At 50.3% G+C, this 16,565-nt stretch overlaps 1 protein-coding gene across 1 annotated transcript; it reads left to right on the top strand.

The window, feature by feature from the left end:
- The first annotated feature begins 506 nt into the window (after positions 1-506).
- PRDM13 (PR/SET domain 13) lies at positions 507-15,020 on the top strand. The gene is made up of 7 exons (XM_077902596.1): positions 507-650; positions 2,164-2,295; positions 2,593-2,713; positions 6,402-8,154; positions 11,947-13,048; positions 14,387-14,445; positions 14,813-15,020. The coding sequence occupies exons 1-7, from the start codon at positions 507-509 to the stop codon at positions 15,018-15,020; spliced, it is 3,519 nt and encodes a 1,172-aa protein (XP_077758722.1).
- Positions 15,021-16,565: the final 1,545 nt, after the last annotated feature.

The following is a 16,565-nucleotide window of genomic DNA, read 5'->3' as shown; positions in this document are numbered from 1 at the left end:
CGAACAATAAAAGGAAGTAAAATTTATGGAGAAATTATACAGTGGATTTGTCACTTAAAATATCGTAACTGTCTCGAGGACAATACCCCATGCTGAGGATTAATGGTCCCGCCGGACCTTTGATTCACCAGCGCCTTTTCTTCGCCCTTGACAAATTGGATTTTTAGGAATGGGAAGGTCGCCTGGACCATTGTGCGCCAGCCATTCAGAGGCCTCGATTATGCAGAGGGCTGAGGGAACCACTCCATGTGACCCTCTCGGGTGGGACTCTGCAGCTGCTCCGCAGAGCAACTCTCTCACCAAACTCCGCGCCCTTGCGCTCGCGGTGCCAAAAGGCGCCCGCCCCGATTGAAAAGGCGCAGTGCATGCCCGGCCGCGTCACTCCGCGGGCGGAGGACGCACGTCGGGGTGCGGCTCCCGGGCTCGCGCGCCGCTCGGGCTCTCGTCCCTCGCGCCCTGCGGAGGACCCGGCGCGCCCCAGCGCCTGCCTGGCGGCGGCGGCAGCGATGCACGGAGCGGCCCGAGCTCCGGCCACCAGCGTGAGTGCCGATTGCTGCATCCCGGCGGGCCTGCGCCTCGGGCCCGTGCCCGGAACCTTCAAGCTGGGCAAGTACCTGTCAGACCGCAGGGAACCCGGGCCCAAGAAAAAGGTATTAGCCATTCCGACCTCCGCCCCCAGCCTTCCGCCTCCCTTTGCCCTGGCCCCGGCAGGGGGTAGATGGGGCAAGTGGAGGAAAGGGGTGATGGAGTCGTCACCTGCCAGCTCGGCCAGGTGGCCTGGGGGACTCCGGTCATTCCCTGCAAGTCGCATTAAGCGAGAGCGAGCGAGCTGGACGTGGGCCGAACTGAGGGGAAAGGACGTGGCTGACGGGGACAGCTCCCGGGGTGGGGGTGGGGGTGCATGGGACTCCTTACGCGCCGGGACCCTCGGAGCCCGCGGTTTCCCTGGAGCTCTGGGGTCTCGTTCCAGAGGCGGGGCGGCCCCGGCCTCTCTGCAGACGCGCCTTTTCTCTGTTACACAACGCGCAGGGCGTTGAAGACTTTTCTTACCCCCTTCCCTTCAACGCGCTAATTTAAGGCTCCCATCGACCTTTCAATCACTTAATCTCGTGTGTTGCGGGGGGAAAAAAATGATCCTTGGGAAACTCTCAGTTCCTAGCCACCCCCCTCCCCGGGTTCGCCCCCAGCCCCCGCGGATGTCTGCTGGGCAGTTGCGGTAAATGGAGAGAGGGTGAGCCAGGGGGCGGCTCCGACTGGGGCTCCCAGGGCGAGCAGCGCCCACCCGCGCGGGGCACCGGGTCCGCGCCCCTGCAGCCGGGCTCCGAGAGTCCGGGGTCGCAGCCGGGAGGCGGCGGGTCGCCCCGGCAGCTCTGGCTCCCGCAGCGGCGAACGGACCCCAGCCCGCAGCGGGCTTTCCAAGGCCCCCGCCCGCCCGGAGGCGTCCCGGCAGGCGAGGGTCGGCCAACCGGGCCCAGGAAACGGAGGCAGGGGTCCCGGTGCAGGGAGCGGGGGCGGGGAGCATCTTCGCTTTGCCGGCTCGCTGCCGAGAGCTTTCTCGAAAGAAATTCCTCCGGCGCGCAGCCAGCGGGACCCGCATCTGGCTCCTCACACAATCGGTCTAAGGCTTTTCTTCTTTAAACGCGCTTTAATTGCTTTTAAACGGCCGGCGGTCCCGCGGCCGCTTTGTTCACACACTTTCGCTGCCGGGCTCGCCGGCACCTCCGCACCTCGGGGCCGTGCAGCGGGCACGCGGGGCGCGACCGGGACGTGGGAGGAAACTCTGGGTTTCGGTGCCGACTTCGAAACGTCTCTCCCCTGGTGTCCCCGCTGCTCTCAGAACCGCAGGATCGAGAACTGGGCCGGGGGTGGGAACGTCTAGGTGCCAGACGCCCCCCACCCCAAGTCGCTCAGGGGGGATGCTCTCGCCCGCCCTCGATGGTGCCCAGGTGGGGCGAGAGGGGGAACTGTTAGGCTGGCCAGCCTCTCCCCCCCACCCCCCAAGCAAGGGTCCTAGGCATTACCTTCCTCCCAGCAGCCCACAGCAGTCTGGCCAAAGTGAACACAACCATTTCCCTAGTAGGGCGGGGGTGTTGGATGAACTTTCCCTCTGGGTCGTGGGCCTGGCCGAGGCGCGGGGAAGAACGACCACTGCTTGTGTTGCAGGTGCGCATGGTGAGAGGGGAGCTGGTGGACGAGTCGGGGGGCTCTCCTCTCGAATGGATAGGGTTAATCCGGGCAGCCAGGAACCCCCAGGAACAGACTCTGGAAGCTATTGCAGACTTACCCGGAGGACAGGTACTGTGGGCGTCCCCCCACTGCCAATTCTACCTACCTAACCGTTACTGAGGTGGCCACCAAAATTAAGAGCAAAGCGCTTTAGCTGGAGGTCTCGTTTACACGTCCCGACGGCCCTGTAAGGTAGATACTATTATTTTCCCCGTTTGAAGAATGAGGGAAATGAGGTTCAGAGAGGTCCAATAGATTTTCCAGGGTCACACAGCGTCAGAACGAGGATCAAACCGTTGCTCTTAGTTGTTTTTAGACCGATTACCCAGGAAATGACAACAAGCTGTCCTGTTCCTTGTGTCCCAGATCTTCTACCGAGCACTGCGAGACGTCCAGCCAGGGGAGGAGCTGACCGTGTGGTATTCCAACTCCTTAGCTCAATGGTTCGACATCCCTACGATTGCGACTCCCACGCACGACGAAAAAGGTACCGCGTCCGAGAGCGCCCCGGGCCAGCGGGGGGTGGGTGAGAGTCCAGCCCTTCTCCTGTCTTTGGAGGCGACCCCAGGGCCTTTCTCTTGAGCCATGTAAAACTGAATTCACCCTCCCTGTCTGTGTAGGCGGAGAGGCGATGTCACCACTACCTCCTTAAAATGTACTGTAAATGATAACAGCGACAATAATCTGCCTTGTGATGGCAGAGAAAAGAACATTCTATCTTTAAAAAAGATGTATTTATTGAGGGAGGGGAAGGGCAGAGGGAGAGAGAGAGAATCTCAAGCAAATTCCCTGCTGACTGTGGAGCCTGACTTGGAGCTTCACCTCCTGACCCTGAGATCTTGACCTGGGCCACAACCAAGAGTCTGTGGCTTAACTTACTGAACCACCCAGGTGCCCCTAAAGATATTCTTTATGAACTTCATGGGGGTCATCTTTTCCTATTGCATACCCAGAGACAATTATTTACTCAGTTAAGAATCAATGAAAGAAAAAAAGAATCAAGGAAGAAGCCTTACATATTATTATTAATCACATCATGAATTCCAAAACGCAGAACTCAAACCTGAAATGCTTTTAGAAGGTGGAGGGGCATCTCTTCACTGGTTTGAAGGAGAGTTAAGGATTTCTACAGCATTTTAGAAACATTACGGTACTTACAGCTGGTCAGTTGGCAGGTACCGAGGCCCTTCCATTTAAATGGTATTTATTCATTTCCCCTCCCTACTTAAATTGAATCTGGGATGTATCCCAGTTTCTTCTCAGATTTATTTGATCCCTTCCAAAGCCAAGAGTGGATTTATGCAAATTAAGGGGCAGTAACTAAAGAGAAGAACATTTTCAAACCTTCCCTAGAACACTGAAGACTACTTTCTGTGAAAGAAAGCTGGGAGGTGTAAAATAGTTAAGATCTTGAGACCTCCCTTTTAATTCACAAAGCTTCTCTGACTTCCTTTCTTTCCTTGACAATTGTTTTAGTTTGCAATTTCTCCTAAAGACACAGTTATATTTAAAGTCAACACAATGAATGCTGTGAAATATCTTAACATGCTCTCCTCCTGAATTGCCTGGTTAACTCTCATCCCTTTAGAAATTGGGTTAAGGAAATTAATACAAAAGTGAGAATTAAGAAACACTTAATGAATAAGACAGAATGAGGCTTATTCAGAACTATGAATCACTTCAAAGTATCACTGTCTCATGGGTAGATTTGTGTGTATGGTATCCATAGAACATTATCCTAAAGTAGTTTCTTCCTTGTATCACACTATATTAAATTCTCTTGTCAACCTTTTCCGGTAAAAGAGAAACATGATAAAAGCCCCGTGGTGGAGAACTCTCAAGTCTGCCACTACAGGACTATTCTAACAGCTGCTGACCTTTAGGGGCCATACATTTCTTCACAGAACACCCGTCCTTAGGCACTCTCAAGTAGTACAAAAGCAACTTGTTTGAGTGGTGGCTCTTGTGTTTTCATTTCAGCCAATTGAGCTTATAAACAGATGTCAGAATAGACACCATTTTCCTTTTGGGAATGTGTGGGCTATTTTGAACCCTGACTCCCCCACCTTTGATATGCTTGAAATCTTGGCAATCTCAGGGTCACACTTAGGAGAGGACCCAAAGTCACTTTATGAAGTATGTTTGATACTTTTGGCATAGGCTGGTAATCAGAGTCCAAAGAATATGTCAGTTGTTCAGGATAAACTGAAAAAAGGGACATACGGGAACAGAGAATGCATTTGTTTAACTCTTGAGAAAGAAGTAAGTAGGGATGGCTGCTATTCTTTCAATACTGACTAACTCCAGTGGGTTTAAATTCCGTGGTAAGTTTAAGGAGAGTACGGACCCTTTGTTGTAGGGATAAAGCGTACTTGGCTTTGCAATCGTAGAGTCATTCTGGGGCAGCAGCCCTCTGAAAACTCCTTCTTTAAAAAGGGGTAATGAGAGGAAGGTTCTGAGAAGGGAGGTTATATTTAAGATATTAAATCAGCATACCGATCAAGAGAACCCAGGAAGTCTTTTGTTTTTTTCCTTCAAGATTTATTTTCGAAGCTATTCAATACAAGGTAATAGAAATATTGGAATGATTTTATCTAAGTCTTCCATATACAATTAGGGTAGGTTCTCAGAGGTAGATACTCTTTCTCCCCTTTTGCTTTCTGTTCTACCTTGGCTTCAGCTGGCATAAACAGCTGAAACGAGTGGGGGGGGGGGCTCTCCTGCAGCCGGGCTTTACTTGAACTTCCATCTTAGTTATCTAGGGGCACTACTTGCTTTATGGAGAGCCAAAAGTAAAACACAGGAAGAGGGAGGAAGATCTGGAATTTCTTTTGGTTGTTTTTGTAGTGATGCTTTAGAAGTTTGAGATGCTTGTGTGCAAGGGGACAGGGAATTTAACTTTTCCACTAAATTTAATGAGACAGACATATTTCGGGTACTTCCTTGTGGCTCAACTAACTTCTTTCTCACAGACATCCTTCAGTATTGCCAATCAGCCACAACATTAAAAAAGAAACCCAACTGCAAGATCTGCTGTTCTGTGTCCAGATGTAACAAGACCTTATTAAGAAAAAATTAACCTCCACCATGTGATCAAAATCTGTTTCATACATGTGTCTCTTGATTGTATTCCCAGATCCTGGCAAAATTAAAAACAAACAAACAAACTAATGTTAATAATAGTAAACATGAGAACAGACTTGATACAGTTCTTGGTAGAGAATTGTACACTTATTAAAAGCTGACTACCTATACCATATATATATATATTCTCTCTATATATCCATTCATTTCATAAAAAAATAAACTATCTTTTCCAAGGATTTAATTATTAAGTCTGATTCATGCAGCTATCTAGGAGTTAATTAATTACTCCAGGTGGAACAACTGACAAGATAATGCAACATCATCCTTCAGTTTTTAGAATATCAGGACATAGGGCTTTTTCTTTTCTCTCATCAAATTAAATGGGGTTAAAGAGGAAATAAAGATACAAATAATGTTGAAGAATAGCAGATCATAGTCCCTATGTGGTCCTTCAGTTGGTCACGCTCCAGGAAAACCTCAGGCAAAATGTTTAAGGCTGGGAGGGGGTGGGAAGGGTGGGTAGTGGACATAAAAGGCATTGTTCTATGAAAAGGAATGATTACATATGGCCCATACATACAAGATATTGTCTCGTCTGGTAATGAGGCGCTCACGACCATTAGATTGGTCTTTGTTCAGTTTATCCAAACTCCTTGACATACGCCACCTATTCTGCAAACGCCAACAGATGGGCCCGGGCACAGCACAGCTTCAACACTTGATTTAAAGCAACAGCTGCTCTCTGGTCTGGTCTCTTCCCGGGCCAGTCTGCCTGAGCGCTGCCCTCCCAACGAAGGTTTGCTCGGATGGCCCGGAGGAAGTCTTCGTTGGAAAGGCACCGGTCACCCCTTTGGCCCCTGAGTGATCCCAGGGGATGGAGGTGGTGACAGAGTCGACCACTGGGAGCTCCTCGGGCTCCTTGCCCCAGGGGCGCCACCCACCTAACTCACTCACTCGCTGGCCCCGAGAATACCCCTGTGCCCCCTCCTCCCGCTGGTCCAAACCTAGGCTGGGCCTCGGGTGCGCTTTCTTTCCCCTCCGGCTGGCTCGCCTCTCACGAGGTCGCTTTCCCCCTCTTTCTCGCCCAGGGGAGGAGCGCTACATTTGCTGGTACTGCTGGAGGACGTTTAGATACCCCAACAGCCTTAAGGCCCACCTGCGCTTCCACTGCGGGCTCAGCAGCGGCGGCGGGGGCCGAGCCTACCTGCACCCCGAGCACGCGGCTCGCCAGGGCGCCGCCGATGGCCTTCCCTTCTCTCCGAGACCCCCGGCGCCCGACTTCGCCGCGGCCGCGCCCGCGGGCACGCTGCGGCCCCCCCCGCACGCCCCGCCGCCCCTCCAGGCCTGCGGGGCGCGGGAGGGCATCAAGCGCGAGGCCCCCGCGGCGCCCCCCGCCGCCTCGCCGCCGCCCGCCAAGTGGGGGCCGTCGCGGAAGGCCAGGGAGCAGCCGGACCGCGCCGCGGACGTGAGCGGGGCCGCCCGGGGACACGGCCACCTGGTCGGCGTCGTGGGCGGCTCCCCCGCGGGCGGCGGCCTGGCCTTCCACCCCGGGGCGCGCTCCGCTTTCAAGCCCGCCGGCTCGGCCCGGGCGGCCGCGGCCGCACACGGCGACCCCTGCCGGGAGGAGGGCGGCGGCAAACCCGGGCCCGGCCTGGCCGCGGGCAGGCTGCTGGGCGGCGGGCGGGCGGGCGGGCGGCCGGGCAGCGGGGACAGCCCGGCGGCGGGCGGCGCGGGCCACCACCATCACCACCACGCGCACCACCACCATCACCACCCCAAGTGCCTGCTCGCGGGGGACCCGCCGCCGCCGCCGCCGCCGCCGCCGCCGCCGCCGCCGCCGCCCGGCCTGCCCTGCGCGGGGGCCCTGCGCGGCTTCCCTCTGCTCCCCGGGCCCCCGGACGAGGCGTCGGCCTTCACGCAGGTGGAGCGCGCCCAGCCCGCCGCCGCCGCGCTGCCCGGAGCGCGTTTCGCCCCGCTGGCCCCCGCCGCCGCGCTGCCCGGCCTCGACGCGGGCGGCCTCAAGGCCTACCCGGCTGGCGAGTGCGGCCCCCTGCCCGCCGTCATGCCGGCCTTCACCGTCTACAACGGGGAGCTTCTGTACGGCTCGCCGGCCGCCGCCGCGTATTACCCGCTCAAGCTGCACTTCGGCGGGCTGCTCAAGTACCCGGACTCCATCTCGTACTTCAGCGCACCTGCCGCGGCGGCGGCGGCGGCGGCGGCGGCGGCGGCGGCCGCTCTAAGCCCCGCGGAGCTGGGCTCCCTGGCCGGCATCGACCGGGAGCTCGCCATGCACGCGCAGCAGCTGTCGGGGCTGGCGGCGGGGAAGAGCCGCGGCCGCCTGGACCCGGGGGCGCTGGCGCCGGCCGTCGTGGCTGCGGGCGGCGCGGGGGGCGGCGGCGGCGCGGGAGGCGGTGCGGGCAAGCCCAAGACCGGCCACCTGTGCCTCTACTGCGGCAAGTTGTACTCGCGCAAGTACGGGCTCAAGATTCACATGCGGACGCACACCGGCTACAAGCCGCTCAAGTGCAAAGTGTGCCTGCGGCCCTTCGGCGACCCCAGCAACCTGAACAAGCACATCCGGCTGCACGCCGAGGGCAACACGCCCTACCGCTGCGAGTTCTGCGGCAAGGTGCTGGTGCGCCGCCGGGACCTGGAGCGGCACGTCAAGTCCCGCCACCCCGGACAGAACCTGCTCGCCAAGGCGGCCGACGGCCCGGGCGCGGGGCCCGACTACCTCCCGGAGCCCGGGGAGCCCAAGAGCGACAACGACAGCGACGTGGACGTCTGCTTCACGGACGACCAGAGCGACCCCGAGGCTGGGGGCGGCGGCCAGCGCCACGCGTAACGCGCCTGCTGGGGACGGGGTGGGTTTGGAGCGCAGGGACAGAGGACAGGGGAGGGGGTAGCTCTGTTCTGGGGGAAGAGGAGCTCCTGCAGATGTGAAGGATCCGGTTGACACCCCCCCCCCTTTCTTTGGTTTTGTTTTGTTTTTTGTTTTTTTGTTTTTTTTGTTTTGGCCGGGCTCCAGATTGGGAACCGAGAGAGGTCCCTGGTCCGACGCGCAAACTCCCAGCAAAGGTTTGGAAGCGCCTCCGAGAAGCCTGGCCTCCTGCGCGGGGTTTCTCGGACTGGCGGGTGCCCCCCCCCCCCCCAAACGCCCAGGAGGTCCGCTCTCAAGGTTTAGGATTGCATTAACGTGAACTTCGCAGCGCCCTTGAGGGCGCCGGTTTTAACTGCCGTGTATTTTTTTAAATTGTTCTTTTCTGTGGAGGGAATTGTGCCTTTTGAAACGATGTTTTGTGTGTGTGTGTGTGTGTGTGTGTGTGTTTTACATTAGCGTTTCACTCAATAGGCAAAACAGTAGTCACAGTTCGGTAGACGTGACGTCCATACATTTGTTTCCATTGCATCGGTTCTCGTGTCAAAGACTACTACGCCTTCTCGCATTGACTACATAGGGGTAGCAGGTGTACACGTTGGTCAAGTTGCAACTATTTATAAGAGAGTAATGGCAAATGTAAAATACCTAAAGCATGAATCTAAAAGCACGCAATATATAATTTTAAAAAAACATGTCTTACTTGGTAGAGTACAAATGTGATATATGTTGTCTTATAATGAATGATGTACAGTGGATTCAGTATTTTGGTCTTGGTTCCAGTTTGTGCAATCTTTAATAAAAATAAAGATACAAGCGACAGTTTCTTCACTGCGATTTCAGCAGATCCTTCAAAACAAAAACAAAAACAAAAACAAAAAAAAGAAAAAGAGCTTAATTTGAAAACAATTGATGAGGAGACTCCATAATAAAATGAATCAGGACACTCAAAGACTTTGATTACTCACAAAATAAATGTTAAGTAGTGTTTTAATAGGGAAATATACCATTTCAATATGTGCACTTCACAGGCTCCCGGATAGCAGGCAAAGCAATTGTTTTCTGAAACCGTTGTTAATTATGCTAGGAGGTTTTGTGTTTAGAAAAAACTAATGACCTTCAAGAAAAAAAATGCATTTTCCTCATCGAAAAAGAATTATAGAACTGTGGAATCACTATTTCTTGTTCTGTACCTTTTTGACAGGATTTTTCTTGGGAAGCATACAAGGGAAACTTGCTCAGTGCTTTTTATGACTCCTATACTTTACTATTCATTCAACAAATGCTAAGGAAGGATGGATATTATTGAAGGTACAGATCTACCGGTCTGTGTAGGTTTCTTTTCTCCATGCACTCTTTCCAATAATCTTGTGCTTTTGGTATGTGTCCCATTTTACAGAAGAGAAAATATACACTTCAAGGACACTGGGAGGCCCATAAGGAGAAGGCCAAAGTTAGAAACAATGACTTTGTTTATGGTGTAAAAAATTAATGCTAGCTAATGGAAGACTATCATAAATAATATATTTCTGTGGGCTAAAATTGGAAAGCACCCTCTCCCCTTCCTATGTCATCCCTCAACCCCATACACAGGGGAGGATTTCACTGAAGTTACATAGAAGTGGAGGATTAGCTGTTCCCTCAACTAAGGGCAGGTACCCTAAGACCAGGTCTGTAGTGCTCTTCCCAGAGGTTGGTGGGAAGATTCTTGTAGGTCACCAAAGGGTATGGATGTGATCCTGATGATTTAATTCAGTTAAATAATGACTTTTATTTTCTGAATCCTGAGTACTGCAGCGGTCTCCATCCAGCTGTCTCCCAGGTGGAAACATGGCCTCAGTCACTGGGTGGCTGGCAGGGACTTTTTCTAACCCGTCCTAGCAAGAGGCATGGGTGGGGGGAGGAAGAGGACATCTGACTTCTATAGGGGCTGATCTGCAAAAAAAGACTTTTTCTAACTTACGAAGGGATTTTAGGTTTTTAGCATCAGCTGACCAGAAAATGTTTTGCTTTGTAAAAGAAAGCCCAAAAAAGAAAAAAAAAATACATGTGGATTAACACATGTATACAGTGACAATGATACTACCATTTATTGAGGGTCTACCTTATGCCAAATACTTTTTTTTTTCCTTATGCCAAATCCTTATGCTCTTTGCAATTCTTTCCTCTCTGTAGAAGATGACCATGGGCTTGGCCCACTAGGTTCAGTGATTCCCTGACACTCAGAACTGGAAGTGAACCCAAGCATCTGCCCGTTCAGCTTGCTCTAGACACCCAGGGCTTCTCATTGCCTACTTAGTATCACAGTCTTGCCCTTCAAAGCAGTTACTGCTTGAAACAAAATCCACCCTCATGGAGAAATATTGGAAAACTTTCGGAAATCAGATTGTGTAAATCCTCAGGGAGAGTGAGAAAGGCTGCCCAGATTTAAAACATGAAAAGTTTTATCTGCTGTAAAAGTCTTTTTTCTTTCTTTCATTACTTGACTCCCTACTAAGTCCTATGACTCTTAGTGGTTTTTTATTTTTTTCTTAGTGGTTTAAAGAAATAAAAAGAGTTTGGTCAAAGGAAATACATTTAAAATTGATAAAGATTTATTTGTTTATTTCTAAAGATTTTATTTATTTATGAGAGACATAGAGGCAGAGACACAGGTGGAGGGAGAAGCAGGCTCCATGCAGGGAGCCTGACGTGGGACTCCATCCCAGGTCTCCAGGATCACACCCTGGGCTGAAGGCGGCACTAAACTGCTGAGCCACCCGGGCTGCCCTAAAATTGATAAAGATTTAATGAAACAACAAACCCGCAGCTTTCTTTTCCCCTTTGTAAATTGATACTGACTAGGTTATTAAAACAAATTTCAATATAAAAAATGAAAGTTGAATACAGACTTAAGAGTTTCTTAACAGCAAGTCATTTGTAATTCTCCATAGGTTGCCTCAGATAACCTGTATATTTGTCCATGGATGTGTACACTATCATATATAATTAATTTGATTATTTATTTTAATGACGAAGTCCAATCAGTGATGTACAACCAGTAACATAAATACTACTTATTTAAACGGCTCAGTTGAATCAGACTTCCTTTAGTCTCCAATCCCTTTGTCTCCATTCCCACCCTCCAAATCTTGATCCTTCTCATCCTGATGACCATAGCTACTTTGAAGGTTATGCTCATTCCACTGGAAGTTTCTAAGATTTTAACTAAATATCTTGTATCAAGAGATTTAAAAAAAAAACGTGAGAGCATTTATGTCTTTTAGAAGTAAAAGTATCTAGATTGTTTGGGCCCTAATTTGGACATTAAAATGTTTTCCTAACCTAAATAAATCAGACATGGGTTCTAGGCTTGCCTCTACCACTTACTTGGTATCTTGGGCCAGTCTCTTTACTGCCCCAATTTCCTCATCTGTAAAACAAGTTGAGATAAGCAATAGGCAGGTTGTGAGGATGGAATGAGTTAAAGCAGGTAAACAATTTAGAATAAAGCTTGATGCATAGTGAGCTCTCACACAATATTAAAATAAACCTAACAATTCTGCGGTTTCATTTTGAGGACATCAACCAGGAAGATAAGGGCGGACGCCCTTTTACCCCTTTTACAGTCATTAGCACTCCTTCTCCCCTTGGTTCACTTCTGTCCCCGGACAAACTGGCCCCAGCTACAGTAAATAAAGGCCTTTCACACTTTTGCCAAAGAGGAACTTCGTCCGTCCGTCACGCCCCTTATCAAGTCGTCTTTCCATCTTAAGCTCAGACATCCACCTGTTCAAGGGCCTCATAGCCGTTCAGCGCACGGGAAGAACGTTTTTCATCTGTTTTCACTCATTTTTGAAATGCACGGCTGTGCAGAAGCCCGGGGTGGAGGGGAGCGCGCGGACGTCTCCCCTCAGGAGTGGGGCAGGGAGCGGAACACGCGGCGAGAGCTGCGACCCCTCGAGGTTCTTCCCTGGGGAAAGTCCGCCTCCTGTCTGGACTCGGAGGGAAGCAGGTGGGCGGCGGCGGGGTTCTAGCTTAGGGCCGCGGGTGGGGGAGCGGAAGGAGCTGTCCGCTGCGTGGTGCTGGAGGGCCGGGGACCAGAGGGCAGTGATTGGCGGCTTCCCTTTGCTCCGAGCGCTCCCATTGGCTCATTCCTTGGAGCCAGGGATGCTCCTGGTGGCGGGTGCTGTCCCCCCACCCCCAGGAACCCCCGGACCCGCTGGCGGGGTGGCCGCCTGCGTGGGTGCCGCAGGGTCAGGTGTGAGCGTGGCCCTCCAGCGGCTCCCGGCTTCGCTCTCCCTCCGGGAACCGGGCGGGGGGGGCCGGGGGTTCGGGTTCTGGGCTGGGGCAGGGGTGTGGGAGCCTCGCCGCTTTAGGTGTGGGGTCTGGGAGCCTGGAGGGGAGGGAAACGCGGGGCCCGCCCCCTCCCGCGGCAGCAGCGCCCAGCAGGAGGCCGAGGGAGTTCCTGGCACTAACCAGCCCCTGTGGAAGTGCTCTTGCCCCGTCGCGGCGGGGAGCTGCGGCACCAGCGCTGCGGCGCCCTCGCCATCTGCTGCTGCCTCCCCGGGGGGAAGGGGCAGAGGTTCTGGCGCCGTCGGGAGGTCACACTCGACCCTTGGCCACCCAGGTGTGAGTTGTGAAGGGGAGGACTCAACAGACGGCGGGGCCTACGTGTTTAGTTCCAGAAGGAGCGTGGCGCTCGCTCTGGGCTGGGTGACCTTCCTACAAAAGATGAAAAGGAGCGCTTCTGTCATCTGCGACTGTAGTTTAATTCAAATTAGGTGTAACCAGTTGTACGACGGACAACTTGTTAAAGCCTTTGGCTTGGGAACCGGCCCGGCGCCCTTAAAAAAGGGGGCCGAGCTTGTGTGGACTGTATGCCTGCGTGTAAATCCTTTAAGGACACTCATTTTATTTCAAGTGCAGTATGTTTTCATTGTTTAAATTTTAGCATTTCATGTAAATAGATAAAAATGAAAGCACAATTTATTAAAAAGATGAGCGTGTTAGCATAAGAGACAGATGTTTGCAATCAGAATTGAACAGATTGAGGGACATTTTCAGGTAGAACGAGGAAACTTTATTAAAAGTGAAATATATTAGGTATCCAAATATCATGAGTATTGTCTACCTTTTTTCCCCTCTATCCACATATGCTTTTGCATACTTTGGTATTGTAGGAAATGGCTGCAAATACACATTTCCTATTCTTAATGTTGTCAGTATGGTAATACTGTCATACTTAAATTAATTTAAGTAGAGAATGATTTAAAATCCAACGTTCCATGGCAAGTTGTATTTGAATGGGAGACACTCAGTTCCAGCAATTTGTGTAGAAAGCCTTAGGTGGAAATGTCTCATATGACAGGAAATATAGTGAAGAGAAATGCAATAGCAGATGGCTTTACACAAGAGCATAGTGAAGGTCAAAGACAATTTTTTCTTTTTTCTTTTTCTTTTTTTTCTTTCTTTCTTTTTAAAGATCCCTGACAATAGGCAGAAAGATAAGATTCTGTACTCAACACTGAGCCATTCATTCCTGAATTATCACCTTAAGGTAAATGGAGACATGACCAGGTCAGGTCTTAAGCTCACTTGAGTGCGTTGGACCATAGCAGAATGCATCTATGAGCAACAAAATGCTTTCAGGTATGCTAAAAGTCAATCCAATGAGAAATGAGTCCATGTATGATGTCACATTTTATAAGCTTTGTGATTTTCAGCAAGCTGGAGGAAGAAATGCCTTAGTAACCAAGAAGACAGAGAAAAGAAAATACATTAGGGGGTTTATAGGATAGGCCTCTGAACTATTTACAGCCCAAATTGCTGAAATGTGGTCTTAGGTACCACTTTTGCTGGCTATAGGTGTTTTACATATATTGTGCCTCTCATTTGTTTCCCAAATAAATTTGTGTATCACTGGCTTCAATTGGGTGTTTGGGACTTCATGAAATTCATACTGGCCAATATTTTCCTCATAAAGTGAGAAAAAAATAGCTTTGCCTTGAAGTTTCCTGGAGAGCATTCATTGCATTAAACCTTCATTATCTCACTTAATCTTTGTAACAATCTATTTTCCAGATAAGGGAAATGAGATTTGTGTTGCACAGCTAGCTAGAAATACTCCCAGGATTCATCCCTAGGCCTCTTGACTCCACAGCCTAACTCTCAATATGCTGTATGTCCTCTTTAAAGCCCTATCATCTGACATAGGAAGTGCCCAGAAATTTAGTAACTGGATTCAGTGAATGTTTCACAGGACAAAAGATGAGGTGAGTTGAAAGATTATTGGCTTCCCAGACTTTTCCAGCTGGAGCTAGAGTTAAATTGGCTTGTTACAGACTTGAAATTATTATTATTTGAATTCCTGTAAGGCTGGGTTCAGTTCAGTCTAGCCTGACTCAGTCTTATTAAACACAAAGTTGGGTGCCTGGGGGTGAGTGTAGAGTGGTCCACCTGTGGTCCTGCTGACACTAGGAGGAAAGGTATGGTAGTTGGAGTCTGTTGAGAACTTCAGGACTAATTGGGCCCTATTCCCAAGTTAGGATCAAAAAATTTCCCAGACTCTTAGCACCCCTTGGGACTGACACCGGTGGTATATAGTTCAATCAGTTTTCAAACTCTTTTCTCATGTGGCAGGCTGGATTCCGGAGAGTCTAGGCCACCCGGGGGGTGGGGCTGGGTTCTCCTGAAGCTGTCTGCTGATGGTGGACCTGAGGATGAGCAGGAAGAGAGGAATAAATACCTCAAATCAAAATTGAATGCTAGGCACTTTGTTATCCGGAAGGAGCCAGGCTGGGGCCAGAATCCCAGTAGTTACAAGGTGGCAGGAGTGAAATCAAACTAAAACAGGAAGGTTGGGATAGAATGAAGGAGATAGAGAAAGAATGAAACTGTCAACACCTGGAGCCTGGGGATGGGAATTTTGTAATAAGTTAATTTTGTTTTTTAAAATAGGTAATATGCTCATATGTTCAAAGGTAGTAACTGTATAAATAAGTTTATATTTAGGAGTCTTCACGTCTCATTTCTGTACCGTCCTGTCCACCAGGAGATAATTGCTAGGGGTAGATTAATTGCAAAGCTCATTGACATGAGTTCCTTCCAAGACCTGGACCTAATTTTGTCTTGTTTTTCTTAAAGTGATTTTCCACAATTCTTTTTTTTTAAAGATTTTATTTATTTATTCACGACAGAGAGAGAGAGAGAGAGAGAGAGAGAGGCAGAGACACAGGCAGAGGGAGAAGCAGGCTCCATGGCTCCATTCTGGGAGCCAGACGGGACTTGATTCAGGGTCTCCAGGATCACGCCCTGGCCTGAAGGTGGCGCTAAACAACTGAGCCACCTGGGCTGCCCCATTTTCCCCCAATTCTAAGAGTTTCAGAACCTACAAAATCTGGATCTGTACTTTGTAACCAGTTATTTTAGTTTCTTTTTGTTAGGAATAAACACTCAAGAATGGATATACATAAGCCGAAGATTTTTTTCCTGTACCTTGTGCCTTGATTTTTAAAAAAATCATAGGGCAGCCCCAGTGGCTCAGCGGTTTAGCACCTACCTTCAGCCCAGGGCCTGATCCTGGAGACCTGGGATCGAGTCCCACGTTGGGCTCCCTGCATGGAGCCTGCTTCTCCTTCTGCCTGTATCTCTGCCTCTCTCTCTCTGTGTCTCTCATAAATAAATAAATAAAATCTTAAAAAAATAAAAAAATTAAAAATCATATACTCTGAAAGTCTTTCCAGAGCAGCTCCAAAAGAGCCTCCTCATTCTGTTTTTCTTTTACAGCTGCATAATATTCTATTGTATAGACAAATATAGGTTATTTAACCAATTCTCCTTTTGATGGCACTTGGGTTATTTTCTATAAAGAATGCTTCAATAAACAGCTTATGCTAGGGGCACCTGGATGACTCAGTGGTTTAGTACCTGCCTTTGGCTCAGGTTGTGGTCCTGTGATCCTGGGATCGAGTCCCATATCGGGCTCCCTGTGGGGAGCCTGCTTCTCCCTCTGCCTATGTCTCTGCCTCTCTCTCTATGTCTCTCATGAATAGATTAAAAAAAAAAAAAAAAGGAGCTTGTGCTAAGTGATTTGGTAGGTGCAGTGCATGTGAGGAAGCAGTCAGGGAACACACTGAACTGACCAGCATAGTATCCAAACCAGACCAACCTCAAAGAAATGGATAATTGGCTGACTGCTCAACTGATTACTTCTCTTAGTGGTTGCAAGGCTCCCTTAGCTCTTGACCATATTCTGCAATCGGGAGGCAACACTGGGGGCCTCCACCCATTCTTTTCTTCTCTTGGGAATTTGACAGAGAATCCTTGAGAGACCTGAGCTATAGAACTGTACCTCTCCAGGTCAGACAACATGGAAATCCTGAAGTTAGGCTAA

This window comes from Canis aureus, chromosome 7, assembly GCF_053574225.1.
Source record: "Canis aureus isolate CA01 chromosome 7, VMU_Caureus_v.1.0, whole genome shotgun sequence".
In the NCBI taxonomy this organism is placed as follows: Eukaryota; Metazoa; Chordata; class Mammalia; order Carnivora; family Canidae; genus Canis; species Canis aureus.
This window is presented reverse-complemented; position numbering and strand designations above follow the sequence as displayed.

Excerpts from the sequence above, each read along its gene's own strand:
- PRDM13 (XM_077902596.1), top strand. The coding sequence starts at position 507 with ATGCACGGAGCGGCCCGAGCTCCGGCCACCAGCGTGAGTGCCGATTGC. Across the intron at positions 2,296-2,592 it reads CAGACTTACCCGGAGGACAG|ATCTTCTACCGAGCACTGCG; the intron begins GTACTGTGGGCG and ends CTTGTGTCCCAG. Across the intron at positions 13,049-14,386 it reads GGGCCGAGCTTGTGTGGACT|GAAGTGCCCAGAAATTTAGT; the intron begins GTATGCCTGCGT and ends CATCTGACATAG.